The sequence below is a fragment of the Salmo salar genome, chromosome 03 (assembly GCF_965601325.2).
Source record: "Salmo salar chromosome 03, fSalSal1, whole genome shotgun sequence".
Lineage (NCBI taxonomy): Eukaryota > Metazoa > Chordata > Actinopteri > Salmoniformes > Salmonidae > Salmo > Salmo salar.
This window is the reverse complement of record NC_138293.1, coordinates 81,857,303-81,880,295: the sequence shown is the minus strand read 5'-3', so window position 1 is coordinate 81,880,295 and position 22,993 is coordinate 81,857,303. Positions and strand designations below refer to the sequence as shown.

Genomic DNA, 22,993 nt, shown 5'->3' with positions numbered 1-22,993 from the left:
CGATGTACTCTCCTAACATAATCTAATGTTTTGCTTTCGCTGTAAAGCCGTTTTGAAATCGGACAATGTGGTTAGATTAATGAGAGTCTTGTCTTTAAAATGGTGTAAAATAGTCGTATGTTTGAAAAATTGAAATTATTGCATTTTTGAGGTTTTGTATTTCGCGCCACGCTCTTCCACTGGCTGTTGAATGGAGTGGCACGGTGACGTGCCACCGAGCCCATAGAGGTTAAGATGTTCGACAGACAGTGAGAAATAGCACCCTAAATAGCACCCTCGTCATGGATCATCCATTGAGCTATCCATTTTGGCCAGGTCTCACTTGTGACCTCAATGGTCAAATAGGGTAGTGCTTATATTTGTCCTGCTTCACTGCATGTACTAGCAGGTAACCTGTACGAGTGTGAGACGTGACATAAAAAGTGTTTTTTTGCATATCCAACTCTCCCTGAGTGGGTTCACGGCCAGGGATCAGCGATCCTGGAGCATTTAGGATTAAGTGCTTTCCTCAAGGGCAGATCAACAGATTTTTCACCTTGTCAGCTTGGGGATTCGAATTAGCAACCTTTCGATTACTGGCCCAACGCTATAACAGCTAGGCTACCTGCTGCCCTCTGACCTCAATGGGTCTTCTTGGTTAAATAAAAGTTTAAAGCTGCAATATGTAACTTTTTGGGCGATCTCACCACTCCCGTTGAAAGCAAGTCTAAGAAGCGGTAGATCTGTTTTATCTGCGCTATTTCTATGCTTTCCGTTCTGATGTTTCATGTTTCATCTTTTACTTTCGGTTTTGTACACCAGCTTCAAACAGCTCAAAATACAATATTTTTGCTTATGGAAAATATATTTCACAGCGGTATACATGGTACAATGATTCTCTACACAATGACTGCTTGTTTTGTCACATGAAATGGAATTATGCAAACTATTAGAATATTAGCAACCAGGAAATGGCGGAGCGATTTCTGCATGTTGCACCTTTAATAAATAAAATTCAAAAGTGTTGTATCATTCCTACTCCAGTGGAGGCTGGGGGAGGGGAAAATTAGGGAGCACATCCTCCCAATTTATCCCTCCACCAGCCTCCACTGGCCAGTGCAAGAAAACTTGATCAGTCATCAAGAATAGTGAGAACAGGTGATTGGTTATAATAGGAGGCTAGACTACAGTAAGTAGACTAAAGCCAAATTGCATTAGTGATAATGCATGGTTGTACTGTAGACGAGACTACGCCTCAATCTGAAAGGTGCTGTAAAGGTCCACCCTGACAATGAGTTAATGGTATTGCTGGGCAGAGGAAGACAGGCACTTTTTGGACTTTTCCAAATGAGGGAGCAGCATCAGATACTGAGAGACAGTCCACTATTGGACTGGTTAGTCGTTAGTTAATGTAGGCCATTTTAGGAGGCCCGTGCTGTCTGGGTTTAACTACAAGAGGTGTTGGCAGACGTGTCCTAACGTGCACCTAATCATTATGTGTGTATAGGTAACAATTTGAGTGTAACAGTTAAGTTTTAGGGTCCGATTACAGGTGGCAGGATGACTCTTTGTAAAGTGTCCACATGCAGGGTGCTACTCAACACGTAGAATCGTCAATGAATGAACAGAAAATGATGGCCGATGTTCTGGTCAGAGGCAATAGGACGAACACCCACAGCATTTAATTGTTTGTTGGCACAGTGTGTTTCATCATTTAGTCCCCCCTATCCCCTTAGTCAAGCAGATAGCTAACTGACACACTAGCCTGTAGTTTTACTGGCCTTCTAGCAGATAGCTAATTGACACATTAGCCTCTAGTTCTACTGGTCTTTTAGTAGATAGCTAACTGACACATTAGCCTCTAGTTCTACTGGCCTTCAAGCAGATAGCTAACTGACACACTAGCCTCTAGTTCTACTGGCCTTTTAGTAGATAGCTAACTGACACATTAGCCTCTAGTTCTACTGGCCTTCAAGCAGATAGCTAACTGACACACTAGCCTGTAGTTTTACTGGCCTTCTAGCAGATAGCTAATTGACACATTAGCCTCTAGTTCTACTGGCCTTTTAGTAGATAGCTAACTGACACACTAGCCTGTAGTTCTACTGGCCTTGAAGCAGATAGCTAACTGATACATTAGCCTGTAGTTCTACTGGCCTTCTAGCAGATAGCTAACTGACACATTAGCCTCTAGTTCTACTGGCCTTCTAGCAGATAGCTAACTGACACATTAGCCTCTAGTTCTACTGGCCGCCTCCTGGGCTCTGTTTCCCTCTCCGCCCTTGTTCCTACATGATTTACAGCGCCCTGTCAGGTTTCACGCTGCTAGTCTCAGGTTCTAGCCCCAGTATAACTAGATCCCACCATTACCTAAGCACATGTGCTCCCTGGTCTCAGTCTCTCTCTCTCCATTTCTCTCTCTCTCTCCTCCAGGAACTCAGCAGCCATGTCAATTATTCAAGCCTAACAAGCTGTGGGAACACCAAACTCAATTGTTCATTTTAATTAAATCTCTCTCTTGTTCTTTGCTTTGAGGAAGAAGTGTTAATGCCAACACTCAATAAAAATCTATAAAAATGTTCAACAAATCAAATCAAATTTATTTATATAGCCCTTCTTACATCAGCTGATATCTCAAAGTGCTGTACAGAAACCCAGCCTAAAACCCCAAACAGCAAGCAATGCAGGTGTAGAAGCACGGTGGCTAGGAAAAACTCCCTAGAAAGGCCAAAACCTAGGAAGAAACCTAGAGAGGAACCAGGCTATGAGGGGTGGCCAGTCCTCTTCTGGCTGTGCCGGGTGGAGATTATAACAGCACATGGCCAAGATGTTCAAATGTTCATAAATGACCAGCATGGTCAAATAATAATCATCATAGTAGTTGTCGAGGGTGCAACAAGTCAGTAACACAAGAGTAAGTGTCAGTTGGCTTTTTCATAGCCGATCTTCGAGAGTATCTCTACCGCTCCTGCTGTCTCTAGAGAGTTGAAAACTGCAGGTCTGGGACAGGTAGCACGTCCGGTGAACAGGTCAGGGTTCCAGCAGGTCTGGGACAGCAGGTCTGGGACAGGTAGCACGTCCGGTGAACAGGTCAGGGTTCCATAGCTGCAGGCAGAACAGTTGGAACTGGAGCAGCAGCTCGGCCAGGTGAACTGGGGACAGCAAGGAGTCATCAAGCCAGGTAGTCCTGAGGCATGGTCCTAGGGCTCAGGTCCTCCGAGAGAGAGAAAGAAAGAGAGAAAGAGAGAATTAGAGAGAGCATATTTAAATTCACACAGGACACCGGAAAAGACAAGAGAAATACTCCAGATGTGACAGACTGACCCTAGCCCCCCGACACATAAACTACTGCAGCATAATTACTGGAGGCTGAGACAAGAGGGGTCAGGAGACACTGTGGCCCCACTGTGGCCCCAACAATGGCTGCACTTCCTGCACAGACTGAGACAAGTGAATGTCAACACCCAGATACTCTCCAACTACTACAGCTGTCATATAAAGAGTGTGCTGGCTGTCTGTTTCCTGGGCTGGTACACTGGGCTGTCAGCAGCCAACAAGGGCATCCTCAGGAGGACTGTAAAAATGGGGTCCAAGCTCTGTGGGCTGCAGTGCAGGGGGCTTCAGGGCCTCTATAATAGATGGGTAAGGTCTTTTTGGGGGGTATTTTATTAGGATCCCCATTAGCTGTTGAAAAAGTAGCAGCTACTCTTCCTGGGGTCCACAAGGGACATGGCCAAACACATCGTAGAGGATCCTACACACAATCTTGCCCAATGTTTTGAGATTTTGCCCTGTCACTGTTCAGCAAGAATAGGAGCAAGGCAAGTTTCATTCCGATGGCCATCAGGCTGTTGAACAGTGGGACATAGGGCAGATGTAGGATGCTGAACAGTGGGACATAGGACAGATGTAGGATGCTGAACAGTGGGACATAGGACAGATGTAGGATGCTGAACAGTGGGACATAGAACAGATGTAGGATGCTGAACAGTGGGACATAGGACAGATGTAGGACAGATGTAGGATGCTGAACACTGGGACATAGGACAGATGTATAATTCTGAACAGTGGGACATAGGGCAGATGTCGGATGCTGAACAGTGGGACATAGGACAGATGTAGGATGCTGAACAGTGGGACATAGGTGTCAGATGCATCGATGAACGGTGACCAAAATGCAGCGGGTATAGTGCTCATCTTTCTTCTTTATTTGAAAGAACACTCAAAACAAAATAAACAGATGACAAAACAGTTCCATAAGGCACACAGGCTATACAGAAAACAACCACCCACAAAAACACAGGAAAAACAGGCTGCCTAAGTATGGCTTCCAATCAGAGACACCTGTCTCTGATTGGAAGCCATACCTGGCCACACGTAGAAAAAGAAACATAGAAATAGAAAACTAGAACCAAAATCCCCTAGAACCAAAAAACCCCAAAACACACAAAACAAAAACCCCCTGCCACGCCCTGACCATACTACAATTACAAATGACCCCTTTACTGGTCAGGATGTGACAATAGAACAGATGTAGGATGCTGAACAGTGGGACATAGGACAGATGTAGGATGCTGAACAGTGGGACAGATGACAGATGTAGGCACAATACATGGTCGGACAGTAGACTGCAGAGATGGAATAATTATGTTGTACATTAATTATTATCTTTCCAGTGTTTTCCAGTTTGAATGTATTATAGTGTATTGTGTATTGTATCGTTTTGTGTATTTGTATGCTGGCTTCACAAAATGAATTTCCATGCATATCGTATGGTATGGTATGTGGGTTGATGATATCATGATGTATGGTGTAACAGGACTCAGTCCACTAAGACAGAGAGGTCCCTTGACAGGTGAGTGAGGGGAGGAAGGTGGAAGGTGAACCAAACAGGTGTAACATGTTAGAGGAGATGCTGTTGGATCTAATGCTGTGCCAGCTCTCTTGTCTCTGCTGCTTGCTTTCAGGTCATTCCTGGACTGGGGGAACGATTGGGTTTCCAAATTATTTAATTATGTTATCTCCTGTTATTGAAATATTTTATTTAAGCAACTTACAGTACATACAGTTAATTCATTAAATAATCGGGACAGTACCTTGTTTTTTGTTAATATGTCTTTTTAAGTACTTTATTTGTTCAAAGGACAGAGACAGTAGAAAGGGAGACAGATTTTTATTTAACCTTCATTTATCCAGGTTAGTCTGATTGAGATAAAAATCTATTTTTCAAGAGAGACCTGGTCCAACCAAGACAGCAGCAGGGGGAACAATGTTTTAGACAAATATGTAACAACTGACAGACACACCATCTTTTTTTTTTCAATTACAGAATCATTCAAGCGTCATAGATTTAAAAAATCTATCATATGTATCACCACATCAAGTCCGAATGACAATCACATTCCTCAGTAACGTGAGGCAAATAAACTTTTAAACTCCTCCAAGGAAACAAGCTCCTGGGATTTCAAGCTGGTCTGGAGAGGATTCCAAGACCACGGAGCTGAGTAGCTAAAACACTTTTTGCAATGAGTCATTCTGGTTTTAGAAACTGTTAGAAGTAACTAGGAGTGAGACCATAATTGGTATTTATTTTCTGACCTTATCAAAGAAGAACAGAGAGAAAGAGACAGTTTTCCCAAAATGGCCTTATAGATCATAGTATACCAATGTTTGAGCCTACATAGAGTCAACGAAGACCAGCCAACAGCACTATAGAGATCACAGTGGCGTGTCAGACGCTTTTGGTTGGTAATTAACCTAAGAGCTGCATGATACACTGAATCAAGTGCCTTCAGGGTAGTGTTTGAAGTCTGCATATAAATGACATCACTGTAGTCCAAGACAGACAGGAATGTACACCGTACCAGCTCTTTTCTGGCCTCCAAAGAAAAACAAGCCTAATGCCGGTAATAAAAACCTATTCTCAACTTGACCTTCTTTACCAGGTTCTCAACATGATTAGTGAAGCTCAGCTTCTCACCCACCCAAACTCCCAGATATTTGTACGTCTTGAATTGCTCTATTGAATTTCCTTCCAAGGTAGTAATGGCATGGTTTTCAGAGTGTTTAGTATTGGAAAAGACCATGTATTTTGTTTTAGAGGAATTCAGAACAAGCTTCAAATCCTACAGATTCTGTTGAATGATATTAAAAGCTGTTTGAGCTTTTTCAAAAGCCAAAGTCAAACTGCTGCCACTTGAATAGAGAACACTGTCATCCGCACTACAATTTTACATCAACTGTCTCAATATGTCTCCCAATGTTGTTGATCTAGATAATGAACAACAGGGGTCATACAATTGATCCTTGAGGAACACCTGAGTGCAGTTCTATGATGTCAGACTTACAACCATCTGCCTTATTAAACTGGGTTCTATTTGACGTGTAGTTCACAAACCACTGTAGAGCATGACCGGTAATCCCAATACACTTCAGTCTCTGCACCAATACGGTAGGGTCCACACTGTCAAATGCCTTTGACAAATCTATTAACATGGCACAATGCAACTTCTTTTTCAGAGCACAGTGAATATCATCCAAAACCATACATGTTGCTGTAACAGTGCTGTGGCTTGACCTGAAACCTGATTGCAAACCATTCAAAATATTGTTTTCCTGGAGGTAGTCTTTAAGCTGCTTATTGACTAGGAACTCGGTTACTTTTGCCATAACAGAAAATTTAGATATGGGCCAATAGTTATTCTATAGAATGGGATCACCTCCATTCAAAACAGGTAGGACAAAAGCATTCCAATCATCAGTCGAATCAGACCTTGCTTTAGCCCACACAGCATTCCGTTTCCTTATGATTTCAGCTAGTTCACCTGAGAACCAAGGGTTGTCTCTGCCCTTAACTATGCATTGTTTGAAAGGGGCATGCTTGTTGCATACATCCTGGAATGCTTTGTGGGAGTAAGAGAAAGCTAATTCAACGGAGGGAGACAGAGGTAGGATTCGTAACCCCGTTGCCAGCGGGTATGTGTGGTCCGGCAGCAGCACTACCACAAGACCAGACTCTGGTACAGTGACATTGCATAGCTATTCAAATATAACCACTCTGTTTTTTTCTATTGGGTTCTGCCATTAGAAACCATCCCATAGCCCTAAACATGTAGTTCCAATGGCTCAGTGGGTAGAGTATGGGGCTGGCAAAACCAGGGTTTGAGTCCCGCATGGGCCACATGTACTGAATAAATGTGACATACTGTATATACACACACACAGACTAGAAACAGTGAAAGAGACAGTCACACATTCAACCTTTACTGTGAACGTGCACATACACATAAACTCATACAAGTCCCTGTGTGTGTGTGTGTGTGTGTGTATGTGTGTGTGTGTGTGTGTGTGTGTGCGTCCGTGTGATCCTTCTAACCCCCCCCCCCCCCCCAATAAAAAAGATATAGATGTACTATTGTAAAGTGGTTGTTCCACTGGATATCATAAGGTGAATGCACCAATTTGTAAGTCGCTCTGGATAAGTGCGTCTGCTAAATGACGTAAATGTAAATGTAAATGTAATGCTGTATGACTCTGAATGTCAACAGTTCTGTAAGTCACATTGGATAAAACAACTGCTAAATGCCTATCTTATTATTACTATGGTAGACAGCTGGACTGAGCAAATACAGTATACAGGAAGACTAACTGGAAAAGGAAGAAAGACAGACACACATTCATCCTTTTGTGTGTACACACCACATACACATGCTTAGAAACTCACACTGTACACCTGTCCTGTCTGCACCTATAAGGTTAACGTTACTGCAACATAGGATTTGGCCCTGTGATCTCAGCAATAATAAACGCAGACTACCTTGTCATTGAAGACAGGTGATACTGTCCTTTGGTCTCAAATACACACACATGCACCCGCACGCACGCACACACACACTCACACACACTCACACACACACCTCTTATTTTTCTACCTCTGTGTTTAGCCTACTGCGAGATACAAATTATGCCAAATGAAATAACCAATGGGATGGATGATTCCAGGCTCTGCTGAACTCCACATGTCCAGAAATATATATTCAGCTGGGGCCTAGAGTGTTTCCTGGTCCGGTCACATAGTCAGGGGGACTAGGCTAGTGGGCTCTTATGATGAGAGGTCTAGGAGTCTATCAGAGATGTGCTGCTGTGTCATAGAGATTGAGGACTCATCATGGATTTAAACCGTTTTAGCATGGACATTGCCATTGAGTGCTTCCACCATGCTTCCGCCATTTTAAAGTAGTCAAAGTAGTCAACTGGGTGGGGCTTCCTATGGGTTGTAGCCTCAATCAAACTGCCCATGCTGTCACAGACGCTATAATAGCACAGACATAAAGATCAGTCCTCCATCCATCTCTATGTGGTATGCTGACGCCTTTCCCTTTCCCTGCTTCTCCAAATGTCTTCCTGGTGGTAGGAGGCCCTCTAGTGGAGGCATGATGGAGTGCAGTAGAACAGTATTTCAGGATTCCTCCTGAGGATCAGTGGTGATTTTAGCATGTAAATCTTGCTGGGCCCAACTAAACATTTTTTTTATGCATGCCAGTAAAGACACAACACTAAACAATACATTCATTGCACTATAACGGTGACAAACGGTGCACACAAACTGTTAGGGCCTACATAAAGCTGTTCCAACAGCAGAGCTGTGTTTTCATCACCATGGAGTGAATCCTTACCACCAGAACATCAGCGGAGCCTTGTCTGGCAGTGAAACAGTTAATTCAGCCTCATTTACTGCCTTTTTAAAAAACATGCAATGCAAATAGTCCGGATAGCCATTTCATTAGATGTTCAGGAGTCTTATGGCTTGGGGATAGAAGCTGCTATGAAGCCTTTGGACCTAGACTTGGCGATCCGGAACAGCTTGCCGTGCGGTAGCAGAAAGAACGTTCTATGACTACGGTGGCTGGAGTTAGGGCCTTCCTCTGACACCGCCTGGTGTAGAGGCCCTGGATGTCAGGAAGCTTGGCCCCAGTGATGTACTGGGCCGTATGCACTACCCTCTGTAGTGCCTTGCGGTCAGAGGCCGAGCAGTTGCCATACCAGGCGGTGATGCAACCAGTCAGGATGCTCTCGATGGTGCAGCTGTAGAACTTTTTGAGGATCTGAGGACCACATTTTTTCAGACTCCTGAGGGGGAATAGGCGTTATCGTGCCCTCTTCACGACTGTCTTGGTGTGTTTGGTCCATGATAGTTTGTTGGTTATGTGGACACCAAAGAACTTGAAGCTCTCAACCTGCTCCACTACATCCCGTCGATGAGAATGGGGGCGTGCTCGGTCCTCCTTTTCCTGTAGTCCACAATCATCTCCTTTGTCTTGATCACGTTGAGTGAGAGGTTGTTTACCTGGCACCACAATGCCAGGTCTCTGACCTCCTCCCTATTGGCTGTCTCATCGTTGTCTGTGATCAGGCCTACCACTGTTGTGTTGTTGGCAAACTTAATGATGTTGTAGGAGTCATGCTTTGCCATGCAGTCATGGGTGAACAGGGAGTACAGGAGGAGACATAGCACGCACCCCTGAGGGGCTCCCGTGTTGAGGATCAGGATCAGGTGGGAAAGGGCAGTGCGGAGTGCAATAGAGATTACATCATCTGTGGATCTGTTGGCGCGGTATGAAAATAGGAGTGGGTTTCTGGGATAATGGTGTTGATGTGAGCCATGACCAGCCTCTCAAAGTACTTAATGGCTACAGATGTGATTGCTACGGGTCGATAGTCATTTAGGCAGGTTACCCTGATGTTCTTGGGCACAGGGACTATGGTGGTTTGCTTGAAACATGTTGATATTACAGACTCGGTTAGGGACAGGTTGAAAATGTCAGTGAAGACACTTGCCAGTTGGTCAGCGCATGCTCGGAGTACACATCCTGGTAATCACACAGTCGTCCGGAACAGCTGATGCTCTCATGCATGCTTCAGTGTTGCTTGCCTTGAAGCGAGCATAGAAGTAATTTAGCTTGTCTGGTAGGCTCGTGTCACTGGGCAGCTCGCGTCTGTGCTTCCGTTTGTAGTCCATAATAGTTTGCAAGCCCTGCCACATCCGATGAGCGTCGGAGTCAGTGTAGTATGATCCAATTTTTATCCTGTATTGACGCGTGCCTGTTTGATGGTTCATCTGAGGTCATAGTGGGATTTCTTATAAGCGTCCGGGTTAGAGTCCTGCCCCTTGAAAGCGGCAGCTCTACCCTTTAGCTCAGTGTGGATGTTGCCTGTAATCCATGGCTTCTGTTTGGGGTATGTATGTGCGGTCACTGTGGGGACGATGTCATCGATGCACTTATTGATGGGGCGGCAGGGGGCGGCAGGTAGCCTAGTGGTTAGAGTGTTGGGCCAGTACCCAAGCTGATTGAATCCCCGAGCTGACAAGGTAAAAATCTGTAGTTCTGCCCCTGAATAAGGCAGTCAACCCACTGTTCCTCGGTAGGCCGTCATTGTAAATAAGAATTTGTTCTTAACTGACTTGCCTAGTTAAATAAAGGTTGAATAAAAAAATAAAATATAAATTGATGAAGCCAGTGACTGATGTGGTGTACTCCTCAATGCCATCGGAAGAATCCCGGAACATATTCCAGTCTGTGCTAGCAAAACAGTTCGATAGCTTAGCACATGCGTCATCTGAACATTTCCGATTGAGCGAGTCACTGGTACTACCTGCTTTAGTTTTTGCTTGTGAGCAGGAATCAGGTGGATAGAGTTATGGTCAGATTTGCCAAATGGAGGACGAAAGAGAGCTTTGTACACGTTTCTGTATGTAGAGTAAAGGTGGTCTAGAGTTTTTTTCCTCTGGTTGCACATGTAACATGCTGGTAGAAATGAGGTAAAACGGATTTAAGTTTCCCTGCATTAAAGTCCCTGAGCCACTAGGAGCACCGCCTCTGGATGAGCTTTTTCTTATTTGCTTATGGCCTTATACAGCTCGTTGAGTGTGGTCTTAACGCCAGCATCGGTTTGTGCTGGTAAATAGACAGCTCCGAAAAATACAGATGAAAACTCTTGGTAAATAGTGTGGTCTACTGCTTATCATGAGATACTCTACCTCAGGCGAGCAAAACCTTGAGACTTCCTTAATATTAGATTTCGTACACCAGTTGTTATTTACAAATTGACACAGACCATCACCCCTTGTCTTACCGGAGGCAGCTGTTCTATCTTGCTAATGCACCGAAAACCCAGCCAGCTGTATGTTATCCATGTAGTTGTTCAGCTATGACATGGTGAAACATAAGATATTACAGTTTTTAATGTCCCGGGGGTAAGATAGTCTTGATCGGATATCATCCATTTTATTATGAAATGATTGCACGTTGGCTAAAAGGACTGATGGTAGAGGCGGATCCTTACAAGGCATCCCGACCTACGTCCCCGATATCTCCGTCTCTTCTTCATGAGAATGACGGGGATTTGGTCCTTGTCGGGAGTCTGAAGTAAATCCTTTACGTCCAACTCGTTAAAGAAAAAATCTTTGTCCAGTACGAGGTGAGTAATCACTGTCCTGATATCCAGAAGCTCTTCTCGGTCATAATAGACAGTGGCAGAAACATTATGTACAAAATAAGTTACAAATAACGTGAAAAAACACACACAATAGCACAATTTGTTAGGAGCCCGTAAAACGGCAGCCATCTCCTCCGGTGCCATTGATCCGGGGCTGCAGTGGCTCCTTAGCATTCATTGTTGAATTTGCGATTTCCAACTTGTTGTGTAATGTTTATGTCGAATGGCCGATGAGCACCAATACGTTTTATCTATAATTTCTCTTCATATGAAAAGGATTTGCCAGTAGATTGCCAATTTGATGCATGATGATGACTGCTTGTCTGGCTTGCTAGCTAAGATTTTGGGCACTTCTAATGTAAGTCTATGGCAGCACCCAAGGTGCTTGAATTTTCGAGCTCTACCCGTAGACTTTGCGGTGACGTAGTGTCCCCATGAGTGATAGAACACTGAGCCAATCACGGCGCAACAAGAGAACATTACCAACCCCTACGCTCAGTATTTTCCGCTGACTGCCCCACCACAACAGAAAGTGCTGAGCTAGGCTGAAACACCTGCATTTTGGAGCTACTTTACACAAGGAAACAAAAAAGAGACCATGTTTGTATGCGGATTTATTAACTCAATTATCTATATATTTTTTACTGATATGTGACACGTATTAATGCCAAAATAACATGCAAAACAGGAAGAATATATATATATATTCTTAAAAAAATATTTTATTTTAGCTAAACTGGTTGTCTTCCCACCTGCCCTGGATGACGCGTCGCCACTGCTGCTGATATTAAGCAATAACTGCAGAAGCTACAGTATATTAGATAAGGACTAGTCTTAGCTGCATGGAGAGAAATGTTCTTTATACACACAAAATCGTGCCTGGTCAAATCAAAGATGTCGGTAGCAGCTAACGTAACTCTTCCATGAGCAAATCACTTTCACCGGATGTGACGTAAGACACCGAGTCGGGCATCCTTCCTTTTGGTCGCAGGCTGTACGTAGCTACAGCGGTCTGACAAGTAAGGTCCCCAGAAGTCAGCTATTGCTGGAATATTGTTTCTTTTGGAGGGCACTAACCACCCAAAAATATGGCCATGTACCAGGTAAAGCCCGTCTTTGGGGATGACATAAAGATTGATTTGCCAACCTGCATGTACAAGTTGCCGAATATCCACGCGCAGAGAAGTGCAAGTGGCTGCTCCGAACATGCGCTTCAGGTAACTAACGTTATTTGAATTCCGACCATAAATGGACTAGCTATTCACTAATGTCATGAATTAACTAGCCAGCTAATAAATGTGACATTTTGTCGTCAAAAATGAGCTAACGTTACATAGCCCCACAACAACAACAGTTAGATATTTTGCCAGATAATTAGCTAACGTTAGCCTAGCTTCAACCCTACCGATCTCCTATTCGGCTGATGCAATGATGTATGGCTGACTAACGTTAGTTGAGTTACTCCTGTAGCTAGATGTTTTGGTTGTGCCCCCCAGAATTTGTGACAGGACGTTACCAGTACACTACTCCGAAATGATATTTTCCTCTACAGAGTTAAATAGATTTTAGCAGCCAGCATATGATTGGCCCAGGTCAGACATTTTGTGTCCTAGACTGAGTCTGGATTATATGGGTGGGTGTAACTGATGGCCAGTAATTTACTACTGTAGCTAGCTAGCTAGCTAACGTTCGCGAGACAGCAGCAAAAGAAGATCAATCTAGCTGCAGTCCCGGGGCAGCTGCGTGCCTGCCTGCAGCTTGGAGGGAACATTGGGCCTAACATGAATGATCATGTAATGTGTGTGTATTGTGTTAACACGTTTCTTTCACAGGGCCCTGAGGGCAGCATGGGTGTGTTTGTTTGTGGCAGGGTGTGTTTACGTTCTCTTTTTGTCTTGAATAACAGACAGGTGGACCCTGCAGAACAGGCTTTGGAGCTGCTTCAGCATAAAATCAAGTGTGACTGCTGATGTGTGCGTTTGTCGTAATGTACTATATATGTGTTAACCATAGCTCTCCACCCCCCGTAGAATGGAGGGACAGAGGTGGACCCTGCGTTCAGAGACCTGGAGGTACGTCAGGATAAGATCATGCGCAGGCTCTATGAACTAAAGGCAGCCGTGGATGGCCTGGCCAAGACTGTGACCACACCCGACGCTGATCTGGACCAGACTGTGACCTCTCTCTCCCAGAGCCCCACAGCCACAGCCTTTAGAGGCACTGCAGACCTGGACTCCCTACTGGGCAAGGTGAGGAATAGAGCTCTTGTCAATTAGAGCTCTGATAGGAATAGAGCTCTTGTCAGTTAGATATCTTATAGGAATAGAGCTCTTGTCTGTTAGAGGTCTTATAGGAATAGAGCTCATGCCTGTTAGAGATCTTATAGGGATCCCGTGTGGCTCAGTTGGTAGAGCATGGTGTTTGCAACGCCAGGGTTGTGGGTTCGATTCCCACGGGGGACTGGTACAGAAAAAAATGTATGAAATTTATGCATTCACTACTGTAAGTTGCTCTGGATAAGAGTGTCTGATAAATGACTAAAATGTAAATGTATAGGAGTAGAGCTCTTGTCTGTTAGAAATCTTATAGGAATAGCAATTCATTAAGTTGAGTTTCGTCAATACTCCGCTTAATTTGTCTATTTCGGCTGTGCCACGACTCAAGTTTGGTGGAAATTATCATCATAATTTGTTCTGTACCCATTAGGACCTGGGTGCCCTCCGGGACATTGTGATCAACGCCAATCCGGCACGACCGCCCCTCACCCTGCTGGTGCTCCACGAAATGCTGTGCCAGCGCTACCGGGTGCTCTCCAGCGTGCATGTCCACTCGTCAGTGTCCGGTGTGCCCGCGCAGCTCCTCTCCTGCCTGGGGCCGCGCCACGCAGACAGCTACGTCCGCCAGCGTTTCCAGCTAGGCTTCACCCTTATATGGAAAGATGGTGAGGATGGGGGTACTAAAAGAGTAGAAGGTTTAGAGTGGGGACGGTAGGTGGAGAAATATGGGGTGGGCAGATTGGGTTAAATGAAGGGGGTGGAGAGACTGGGTAGAAAAACAGGGGAATGTTGGGGGGGGTAGAAAGACTAGTGGAGTGAGAGACAGGGTATGGCTAGGAATGTCACCTAGCTTTGAACTGACGTGACTGAGCTAGATTAGGGAGATGTGATTTCAGACGTACTAGTATCGCTCACCATTTACTATTCATATGTATAGACAATGTGTCCTTTCATTGTTAGCGGCTTTCAACATTTTTAACACCTATTTAGATTATCTCTGGAGTAAATGTACCTTTCTCTTCTCGTCCCTTGCCCTCTCTCTTCCGTCTCCCCTCTCGCCCTCTCTCTCTGTCTCCCCTCTCGCTCGCTCTCTCTCTCTCTGTCTCCCCTCTCGCTCGCTCTCTCTCTCTCTGTCTCCCCTCTCGCTCGCTCTCTCTCTCTCTGTCTCCCCTCTCGCTCGCTCTCTCTCTGTCTCCCCTCTCGCTCGCTCTCTCTCTCTCTGTCTCCCCTCTCGCTCGCTCTCTCTCTCTCTGTCTCCCCGCTCGCTCGCTCTCTCTCTCTCTGTCTCCCCTCTCGCTCGCTCTCTCTCTCTCTGTCTCCCCTCTCGCTCGCTCTCTCTCTCTGTCTCCCCTCTCGCGCTCTCTCTCTCTGTCTCCCCTCTCGCGCTCTCTCTCTCTGTCTCCCCTCTCGCGCTCTCTCTCTCTGTCTCCCCTCTCGCGCTCTCTCTCTCTGTCTCCCCTCTCGCGCTCTCTCTCTCTGTCTCCCCTCTCGCGCTCTCTCTCTCTGTCTCCCCTCGCGCTCTCTCTCTGTCTCCCCTCGCTCTCTCTCTCTCTCTGTCTCCCCTCGCTCTCTCTCTCTCTGTCTCCCCTCTCGCTCTCTCTCTCTCTGTCTCCCCTCTCGCTCTCTCTCTCTCTGTCTCCCCTCTCGCGCTCTCTCTCTCTCTGTCTCCCCTCTCGCGCTCTCTCTCTCTCTGTCTCCCCTCTCGCGCTCTCTCTCTCTCTGTCTCCCCTCTCGCGCTCTCTCTCTCTCTGTCTCCCCTCTCGCGCTCTCTCTCTCTGTCTCCCCTCTCGCGCTCTCTCTCTCTGTCTCCCCTCGCGCTCTCTCTCTCTGTCTCCCCTCGCGCTCTCTCTCTCTGTCTCCCCTCTCGCGCTCTCTCTCTGTCTCCCCTCTCGCGCTCTCTCTCTGTCTCCCCTCTCGCTCTCTCTCTCTGTCTCCCCTCTCGCTCTCTCTCTCTCTGTCTCCCCTCTCGCTCTCTCTCTCTCTGTCTCCCCTCTCGCTCTCTCTCTCTGTCTCCCCTCTCGCTCTCTCTCTCTCTGTCTCCCCTCTCGCGCTCTCTCTCTGTCTCCCCTCTCGCTCTCTCTCTCTGTCTCCCCTCTCGCTCTCTCTCTCTGTCTCCCCTCTCGCTCTCTCTCTCTGTCTCCCCTCTCGCTCTCTCTCTCTGTCTCCCCTCTCGCTCTCTCTCTCTGTCTCCCCTCTCGCTCTCTCTCTCTGTCTCCCCTCTCGCTCTCTCTCTCTGTCTCCCCTCTCGCTCTCTGTCTCCCCTCTCGCTCTCTCTCTCTGTCTCCCCTCTCGCTCTCTCTCTCTGTCTCCCCTCTCGCTCTCTCTCTCTCTGTCTCCCCTCTCGCTCTCTCTGTCTGTCTCCCCTCTCGCTCTCTCTCTCTCTCTCTCTCTCCCCTCTCGCTCTCTCTCTCTCTCTCTGTCTCCCCTCTCGCTCTCTCTCTCTCTCTCTGTCTCCCCTCTCGCTCTCTCTCTCTCTCTCTGTCTCCCCTCTCGCTCTCTCTCTCTGTCTCCCCTCTCGCTCTCTCTCTCTGTCTCCCCTCTCGCTCTCCCTCTCTGTCTCCCCTCTCGCTCTCTCTCTCTGTCTCCCCCTCTCTCTCTGTCTCCCCCTCTCTCTCTGTCTCCCCTCTCGCTCTCTCTCTGTCTCCCCTCTCGCTCTCTCTCTGTCTCCCCTCTCGCTCTCTCTCTCTCTGTCTCCGCTCTCTCTCTCTGTCTCCCCTCTCGCTCTCTCTCTGTCTCCCCTCTCGCTCTCTCTCTCTCTCTCTGTCTCCCCTCTCGCTCTCTCTCTCTCTCTCTGTCTCCCCTCTCGCTCTCTCTCTCTCTCTCTGTCTCCCCTCTCGCTCTCTCTCTCTCTCTCTCTCTGTCTCCCCTCTCGCTCTCTCTGTCTCCCCTCTCGCTCTCTCTCTCTCTGTCTCCGCTCTCTCTCTCTGTCTCCCCTCTCGCTCTCTCTCTGTCTCCCCTCTCGCTCTCTCTCTCTCTCTGTCTCCCCTCTCGCTCTCTCTCTCTCTCTGTCTCCCCTCTCGCTCTCTCTCTCTCTCTCTCTGTCTCCCCTCTCGCTCTCTCTCTCTCTGTCTCCCCTCGCTCTCTCTCTCTCTCTCTCTGTCTCCCCTCGCGCTCTCTCTCTCTGTCTCCCCTCGCGCTCTCTCTCTCTCTCTCTGTCTCCCCTCTCGCTCTCTCTCTCTCTCTGTCTCCCCTCTCGCTCTCTCTCTCTCTCTGTCTCCCCTCTCGCTCTCTCTCTCTCTCTCTGTCTCCCCTCTCGCTCTCTCTCTCTCTCTCTCTCTCTCTCTCTGTCTCCCCTCTCTCTCTCTCTCTCTCTGTCTCCCCTCGCGCTCTCTCTCTCTGTCTCCCCTCGCGCTCTCTCTCTCTGTCTCCCCTCTCGCGCTCTCTCTCTGTCTCCCCTCTCGCGCTCTCTCTCTGTCTCCCCTCTCGCTCTCTCTCTCTGTCTCCCCTCTCGCTCTCTCTCTCTCTGTCTCCCCTCTCGCTCTCTCTCTCTCTGTCTCCCCTCTCGCTCTCTCTCTCTGTCTCCCCTCTCGCTCTCTCTCTCTCTGTCTCCCCTCTCGCGCTCTCTCTCTGTCTCCCCTCTCGCTCTCTCTCTCTGTCTCCCCTCTCGCTCTCTCTCTCTGTCTCCCCTCTCGCTCTCTCTCTCTGTCTCCCCTCTCGCTCTCTCTCTCTGTCTCCCCTCTCGCTCTCTCTCTCTGTCTCCCCTCTCGCTCTCTCTCTCTGTCTCCCCTCTCGCTCTCTCTCTCTGTCTCCCCTCTCGCTCTCTGTCTCCCCTCTCGCTCTCTCTCTCTGTCTCCCCTCTCGCTCTCTCTCTCTGTCTCCCCTCTCGCTCTCTCTCTCTCTGTCTCCCCTCTCGCTCTCTCTGTCTGTCTCCCCTCTCGCTCTCTCTCTCTCTCTCTCTCTCCCCTCTCGCTCTCTCTCTCTCTCTCTGTCTCCCCTCTCGCTCTCTCTCTCTCTCTCTGTCTCCCCTCTCGCTCTCTCTCTCTCTCTCTGTCTCCCCTCTCGCTCTCTCTCTCTGTCTCCCCTCTCGCTCTCTCTCTCTGTCTCCCCTCTCGCTCTCCCTCTCTGTCTCCCCTCTCGCTCTCTCTCTCTGTCTCCCCCTCTCTCTCTGTCTCCCCCTCTCTCTCTGTCTCCCCTCTCGCTCTCTCTCTGTCTCCCCTCTCGCTCTCTCTCTGTCTCCCCTCTCGCTCTCTCTCTCTCTGTCTCCGCTCTCTCTCTCTGTCTCCCCTCTCGCTCTCTCTCTGTCTCCCCTCTCGCTCTCTCTCTCTCTCTCTGTCTCCCCTCTCGCTCTCTCTCTCTCTCTCTGTCTCCCCTCTCGCTCTCTCTCTCTCTCTCTGTCTCCCCTCTCGCTCTCTCTCTCTCTCTCTCTCTGTCTCCCCTCTCGCTCTCTCTGTCTCCCCTCTCGCTCTCTCTCTCTCTGTCTCCGCTCTCTCTCTCTGTCTCCCCTCTCGCTCTCTCTCTGTCTCCCCTCTCGCTCTCTCTCTCTCTCTGTCTCCCCTCTCGCTCTCTCTCTCTCTCTGTCTCCCCTCTCGCTCTCTCTCTCTCTCTCTCTGTCTCCCCTCTCGCTCTCTCTCTCTCTGTCTCCCCTCGCTCTCTCTCTCTCTCTCTCTGTCTCCCCTCGCGCTCTCTCTCTCTGTCTCCCCTCGCGCTCTCTCTCCTCTCTCTGTCTCCCCTCTCGCTCTCTCTCTCTCTCTGTCTCCCCTCTCGCTCTCTCTCTCTCTCTGTCTCCCCTCTCGCTCTCTCTCTCTCTCTCTGTCTCCCCTCTCGCTCTCTCTCTCTCTCTCTCTCTCTCTCTCTGTCTCCCCTCTCTCTCTCTCTCTCTCTGTCTCCCCTCTCGCTCTCTCTCTCTCTGTCTCCCCTCTCGCTCTCTCTCTCTCTGTCTCCCCTCTCGCTCTCTCTCTCTCTCTCTGTCTCCCCTCTCGCTCTCTTTCTCTCTCTCTCTCTGTCTCCCCTCTCGCTCTCTCTCTCTCTCTCTCTGTCTCCCCCCTCTCTCTCTGTCTCCCCTCTCTCTCTCTCTCTGTCTCCCCTCTCGCTCTCTCTCTCTGTCTCCCCTCTCGCTCTCTCTCTCTCTCTGTCTCCCCTCTCGCTCTCTCTCTCTCTCTCTCTGTCTCCCCTCTCGCTCTCTCTCTCTCTCTCTCTGTCTCCCCTCTCGCTCTCTCTCTCTGTCTCCCCTCTCGCTCTCTCTCTCTCTGTCTCCCCTCTCGCTCTCTCTCTCTCTGTCTCCCCTCTCGCTCTCTCTCTCTCTCTCTGTCTCCCCTCTCGCTCTCTCTCTCTCTCTCTCTGTCTCCCCTCTCGCGCTCTCTCTCTCTCTCTCTGTCTCCCCTCTCGCTCTCTCTCTCTCTCTCTCTGTCTCCCCTCTCGCTCTCTCTCTCTCTCTCTCTGTCTCCCCTCTCGCTCTCTCTCTCTGTCTCCCCTCTCGCTCTCTCTCTCTGTCTCCCCTCTCGCTCTCTCTCTGTCTCCCCTCTCGCTCTCTGTCTCTGTCTCCCCTCTCGCTCTCTCTCTCTGTCTCTGTCTCCCCTCTCACTCTCTCTCTCTGTCTCTGTCTCCCCTCTCACTCTCTCTCTCTGTCTCCCCTCTCTCTCTCTCTCTCTGTCTCCCCTCTCGCTCTCTCTCTCTCTGTCTCCCCTCTCGCTCTCTGTATCTCTAGTCTCCAAACTGCAGATGAAGTTCAGCATTCAGAACATGTGCCCCATCGAGGGCGAGGCAAACGTGGCGCGCTTCTTGTTCCGCCTCGTTGCCCCTTACCCCAGCGACCCCGCCCTGGCTACACTGGTGGACAGTTGGGTAGACACAGCCTTCTTCCAGCTGGCCGAGGGCAGCACTAAGGAGCGGTCGGCAGTCCTCCGCGCCCTCAACGGCGCTTTGGGTCGCGACCCCTGGCTGGCCGGTCCCGAGCTCTCGCTGGCTGACATCGCCTGTTACTGCTGCGTCCTCCAGACAGGCCCCGCCGCCTCTTCTCCGGCCAACGTCCAGCGCTGGCTTAAAGCGTGTGAGAACCTGGGCCACTTTGGCCCCGCCCACCCTCTACTGCAGTGACTACAGCTGCCTCGCAGATCTCAGGGTGCTTTCAGGGAGTAGGTAGAAGATACCCACTAGCCATTGATCAAGAGTCAGATATTGCCCCAGTCCCCTTGTTGGGAATAGAGGTTTGGGGGTGAAGTAGTAGTCTGACCCTAGATCTGTGTAAGGGTCACTTCTACCTGGAGCGCCACCAGGGCCCAGCCTATGGGATTTAACTGTATCTCTGCACTGTGCTCAGAACGAAAAGGGAATAATTGAATGTCACATCCCAATACTCTAGAAATGCTCCCTTACTCACTTGTGTATCTAAGCTTTGCAATGACTGAACAGATATAGAGAGTGAAGGCGGTATGGTGGTGCCGGAAATAGCATTGTTTCTGACACATTACTTTCACCTGTTTTTAGTCATTGTGGATTGTTGATTTCTTGAAGGGAGCATTTTAAGTTGATTTGGACGCTGCCATGGGCATGAATTGAATTCTAAAAGGGCTGTAAACACAGTTCTCCCTCCCTCGTGCCTAACAAGATGATCTAACCAGATGGGGGGTGTGTGTGTGTGTGTATGTATGTGTGTGTATGTATGTGTGTGGTAATGGGGTGTGACTTGCTGTTCAACTAAAGAAGCGGTTGAAAAATGTGACGCAACAGGACCTACTGGTGTGATATCTACAGTATGAAAAGTAAAACTTTGTAGCGTTTTTGTTCTTAAATCACTAAAATGTCCACTTTGGATCAAACTTTGAACTGTGGTTTCCCCCATTTCTTTTGTCAGTATGTATGGTTAGTTTCAGCTTTCATTCATCGCTTGAACCTTCACTTATATAACCTGAGAAAGAATGAGACTGTTACTTTGTGACATCAATGAGTGTAACTGTACAAAACATTAGAAACACCTGCTCTTTCCATGACAGACTGACCAGGTGAATCCAGGTGAAATGTCACCTGTTAAATCCACTTCAATCAGTGTAGATGAAGGGGAGGAGACGGGTTAAAGAAGGATTTTTAAGCCTTGAGACAATTGAGACATGGATTGTGTATATGTGCCATTCAGAGGGTGAATGGGCAAGACAAAACATTTAAGTGCCTATGAGCAGGATATGGTAGTAGTGCCAGGCGCACCGGTTTGTGTCAAGAACTGCAACGCTGCTGAGTTTTTCATGCTCAACAGTTTCCTGTGTGTATCAAGAATGGTCCACCACCCGAAGGACATCCAGCCAACTGGGTTCAGCATCCCTGTGGAACGCTTTCGACACCTTGTAGAGTCCATGCCCTGATGAAATGAGGCTGTTCTGAGAGCAGAAGAGGGGTTAAGTCAATATTAGGAAGGTGTTCCTAATGTTTTGTACACTCAGTGTATGTGTTAGGTGTTACACACAGAATGACCTTGAAGGGATAGTTCACCCACATTACAAAATGACCTCTTGGTTTCCTCCAGGCCTCGTTTTGTATCACTTTCCAATTATAAAACTGGGGGGGGCAAAAATGCTATTTCAGAATGTGTGGGGGGCATGTCCCCGTCCCCAGTGAAAGTTGTGCCCCTGGTTTCCTTACCATACCAGCAGTCTATGGACAAGGTCAGACATCAATCTATGCTGTGGTTTACCTGGTCACTGTCTCCAAATGACAACTTTTTAGCATATGTGGCACAAATCCAATGCAAGTCAATATCCCTTATATTAGTTTTTTTTTTGTGCTTGTCTGCATCATAAAGTAACTTAATTGAGCTACACAATCTATTTTAGACTGAGATGAATATGAACTTAATGCCACATTTGATCTATTGTAAGTTAGTGCTTGCTTTACCAACCTAACTACTGCAGTAGGTTGTCTGGGGTTTCACAGCTGGTGACACACTAAGAGGAACAGAATGTACTGTCTGGCTGAAACACTTTTGTTATTATGTCATTACATAATGGTATTTGTATATTCTTCCTAGACTCTTAATGTTGTTTTCTATATTACGGTGTTCTATATTAAACCCAGTGGTGGAAAAAGTACCCTATTGTCATATTTGAGTAAAAGTAAAGATACCTTAATAGAAAATGACTCAAGTTAAAGTGAGTCACCCACAAAAATATTACTTAAGTAAAAGTTTCAAAATGGTTTTTGAATATTTAGTTTTGAATATACTTAAGTATCAATGTAAATCTAATTGGTTAAATGTACTTAATTATCAAAAGTAAAGTTATAACTCATTTCAAATTCCTTATTAAGCAAATACTTTTGTATCAGTACTTTTGATACTTAAGTATATTTTTGCAATTACATTTACTTTTGATACTGAACTATATTTAAAACCAAACACTTTAAAACTTTTACTCAAGTTGTATTTTACTGGGTAACTTTTACTTGAGTCATTTTCTATTAAGGTATCTTTACTTTTACTTGAGTATGACAATTGGGTACTTTTTCCACCACTGACTAGTACTTTTGCGTGTCAAGGAAAATGTATGTAAAGTACATTATTTTCATTAGGAATGAAGTGAAGTAAAAGTAGTCAGATACCCCAAAAAACGATTTAAGTACTTAAGTGCACCACTGATTAAACCAAATTAATCTGGATTGCCAAGAAAGTGTGAATTATTCAGTAGTACCCCATCTGTCCAATAGGTGGCAGGTGAGTCATTTACTATGGCTTGACAAACTAATCTTTTTGCCCTTCCAGGCTTTTCACAGATCAGTTCATATAACGCAGTATGCCAAGAGGTGGGAACAGAATAATCCAGCAGGTAAAAAGTATATTTGTTTCTACTATAGACACTTTTCCAAAAGACATTCAGTAAACATTCATGTAAACTCAGCAAAAAAAGAAACGTCCTCACTGTCAACTGCGTTTATTTTCAGCAAACTTAACATGTGTACATGTTTGTATGAACATAACAAGATTCAACAACTGAGACACAAACTGAACAAGTTCCACAGTCATGTGACTAACAGAAATTGAATAATGTGTCCCTGAACAAAGTGTGGGTCAAAATCAAAAGTAACAGTCAGTATCTGGTGTGGCCACCAGCCGCATTAAGTACTGCAGTGCATCTCCTCATGGACTGCACCAGATTTGCCAGTTCTTGCTGTGAGATGTTACCCCACTCTTCCACCAAGGCACCTGCAAGTTCCCGGACATTTCTGGGGGGAATGGCCCTAGGCCTCACCCTCCGATCCAACAGGTCCCAGACGTCCTCAATGGGATTGAGATCCGGGCTCTTCGCTGGCCATGCAGAACA

The 22,993-nt window shown here is 47.2% G+C and overlaps 1 protein-coding gene across 1 annotated transcript; it reads left to right on the top strand.

Annotated features, from left to right (window-relative positions):
* The first annotated feature begins 12,421 nt into the window (after positions 1-12,421).
* LOC106601790 (aminoacyl tRNA synthase complex-interacting multifunctional protein 2) lies at positions 12,422-20,239 on the top strand. The gene is made up of 4 exons (XM_045715544.2): positions 12,422-12,692; positions 13,506-13,724; positions 14,182-14,416; positions 19,396-20,239. The coding sequence occupies exons 1-4, from the start codon at positions 12,564-12,566 to the stop codon at positions 19,782-19,784; spliced, it is 972 nt and encodes a 323-aa protein (XP_045571500.1). The 5' UTR covers positions 12,422-12,563; the 3' UTR covers positions 19,785-20,239.
* Positions 20,240-22,993: the final 2,754 nt, after the last annotated feature.

What these genes read in the sequence shown, in the direction of transcription:
- LOC106601790 (XM_045715544.2), top strand. Translation starts at nt 12,564, where the DNA reads ATGGCCATGTACCAGGTAAAGCCCGTCTTTGGGGATGACATAAAGATT. An exon ending in GCTCCGAACATGCGCTTCAG is followed by an intron (nt 12,693 to 13,505) that starts GTAACTAACGTT and finishes CACCCCCCGTAG; the next exon opens with AATGGAGGGACAGAGGTGGA. An exon ending in TGGACTCCCTACTGGGCAAG is followed by an intron (nt 13,725 to 14,181) that starts GTGAGGAATAGA and finishes TGTACCCATTAG; the next exon opens with GACCTGGGTGCCCTCCGGGA.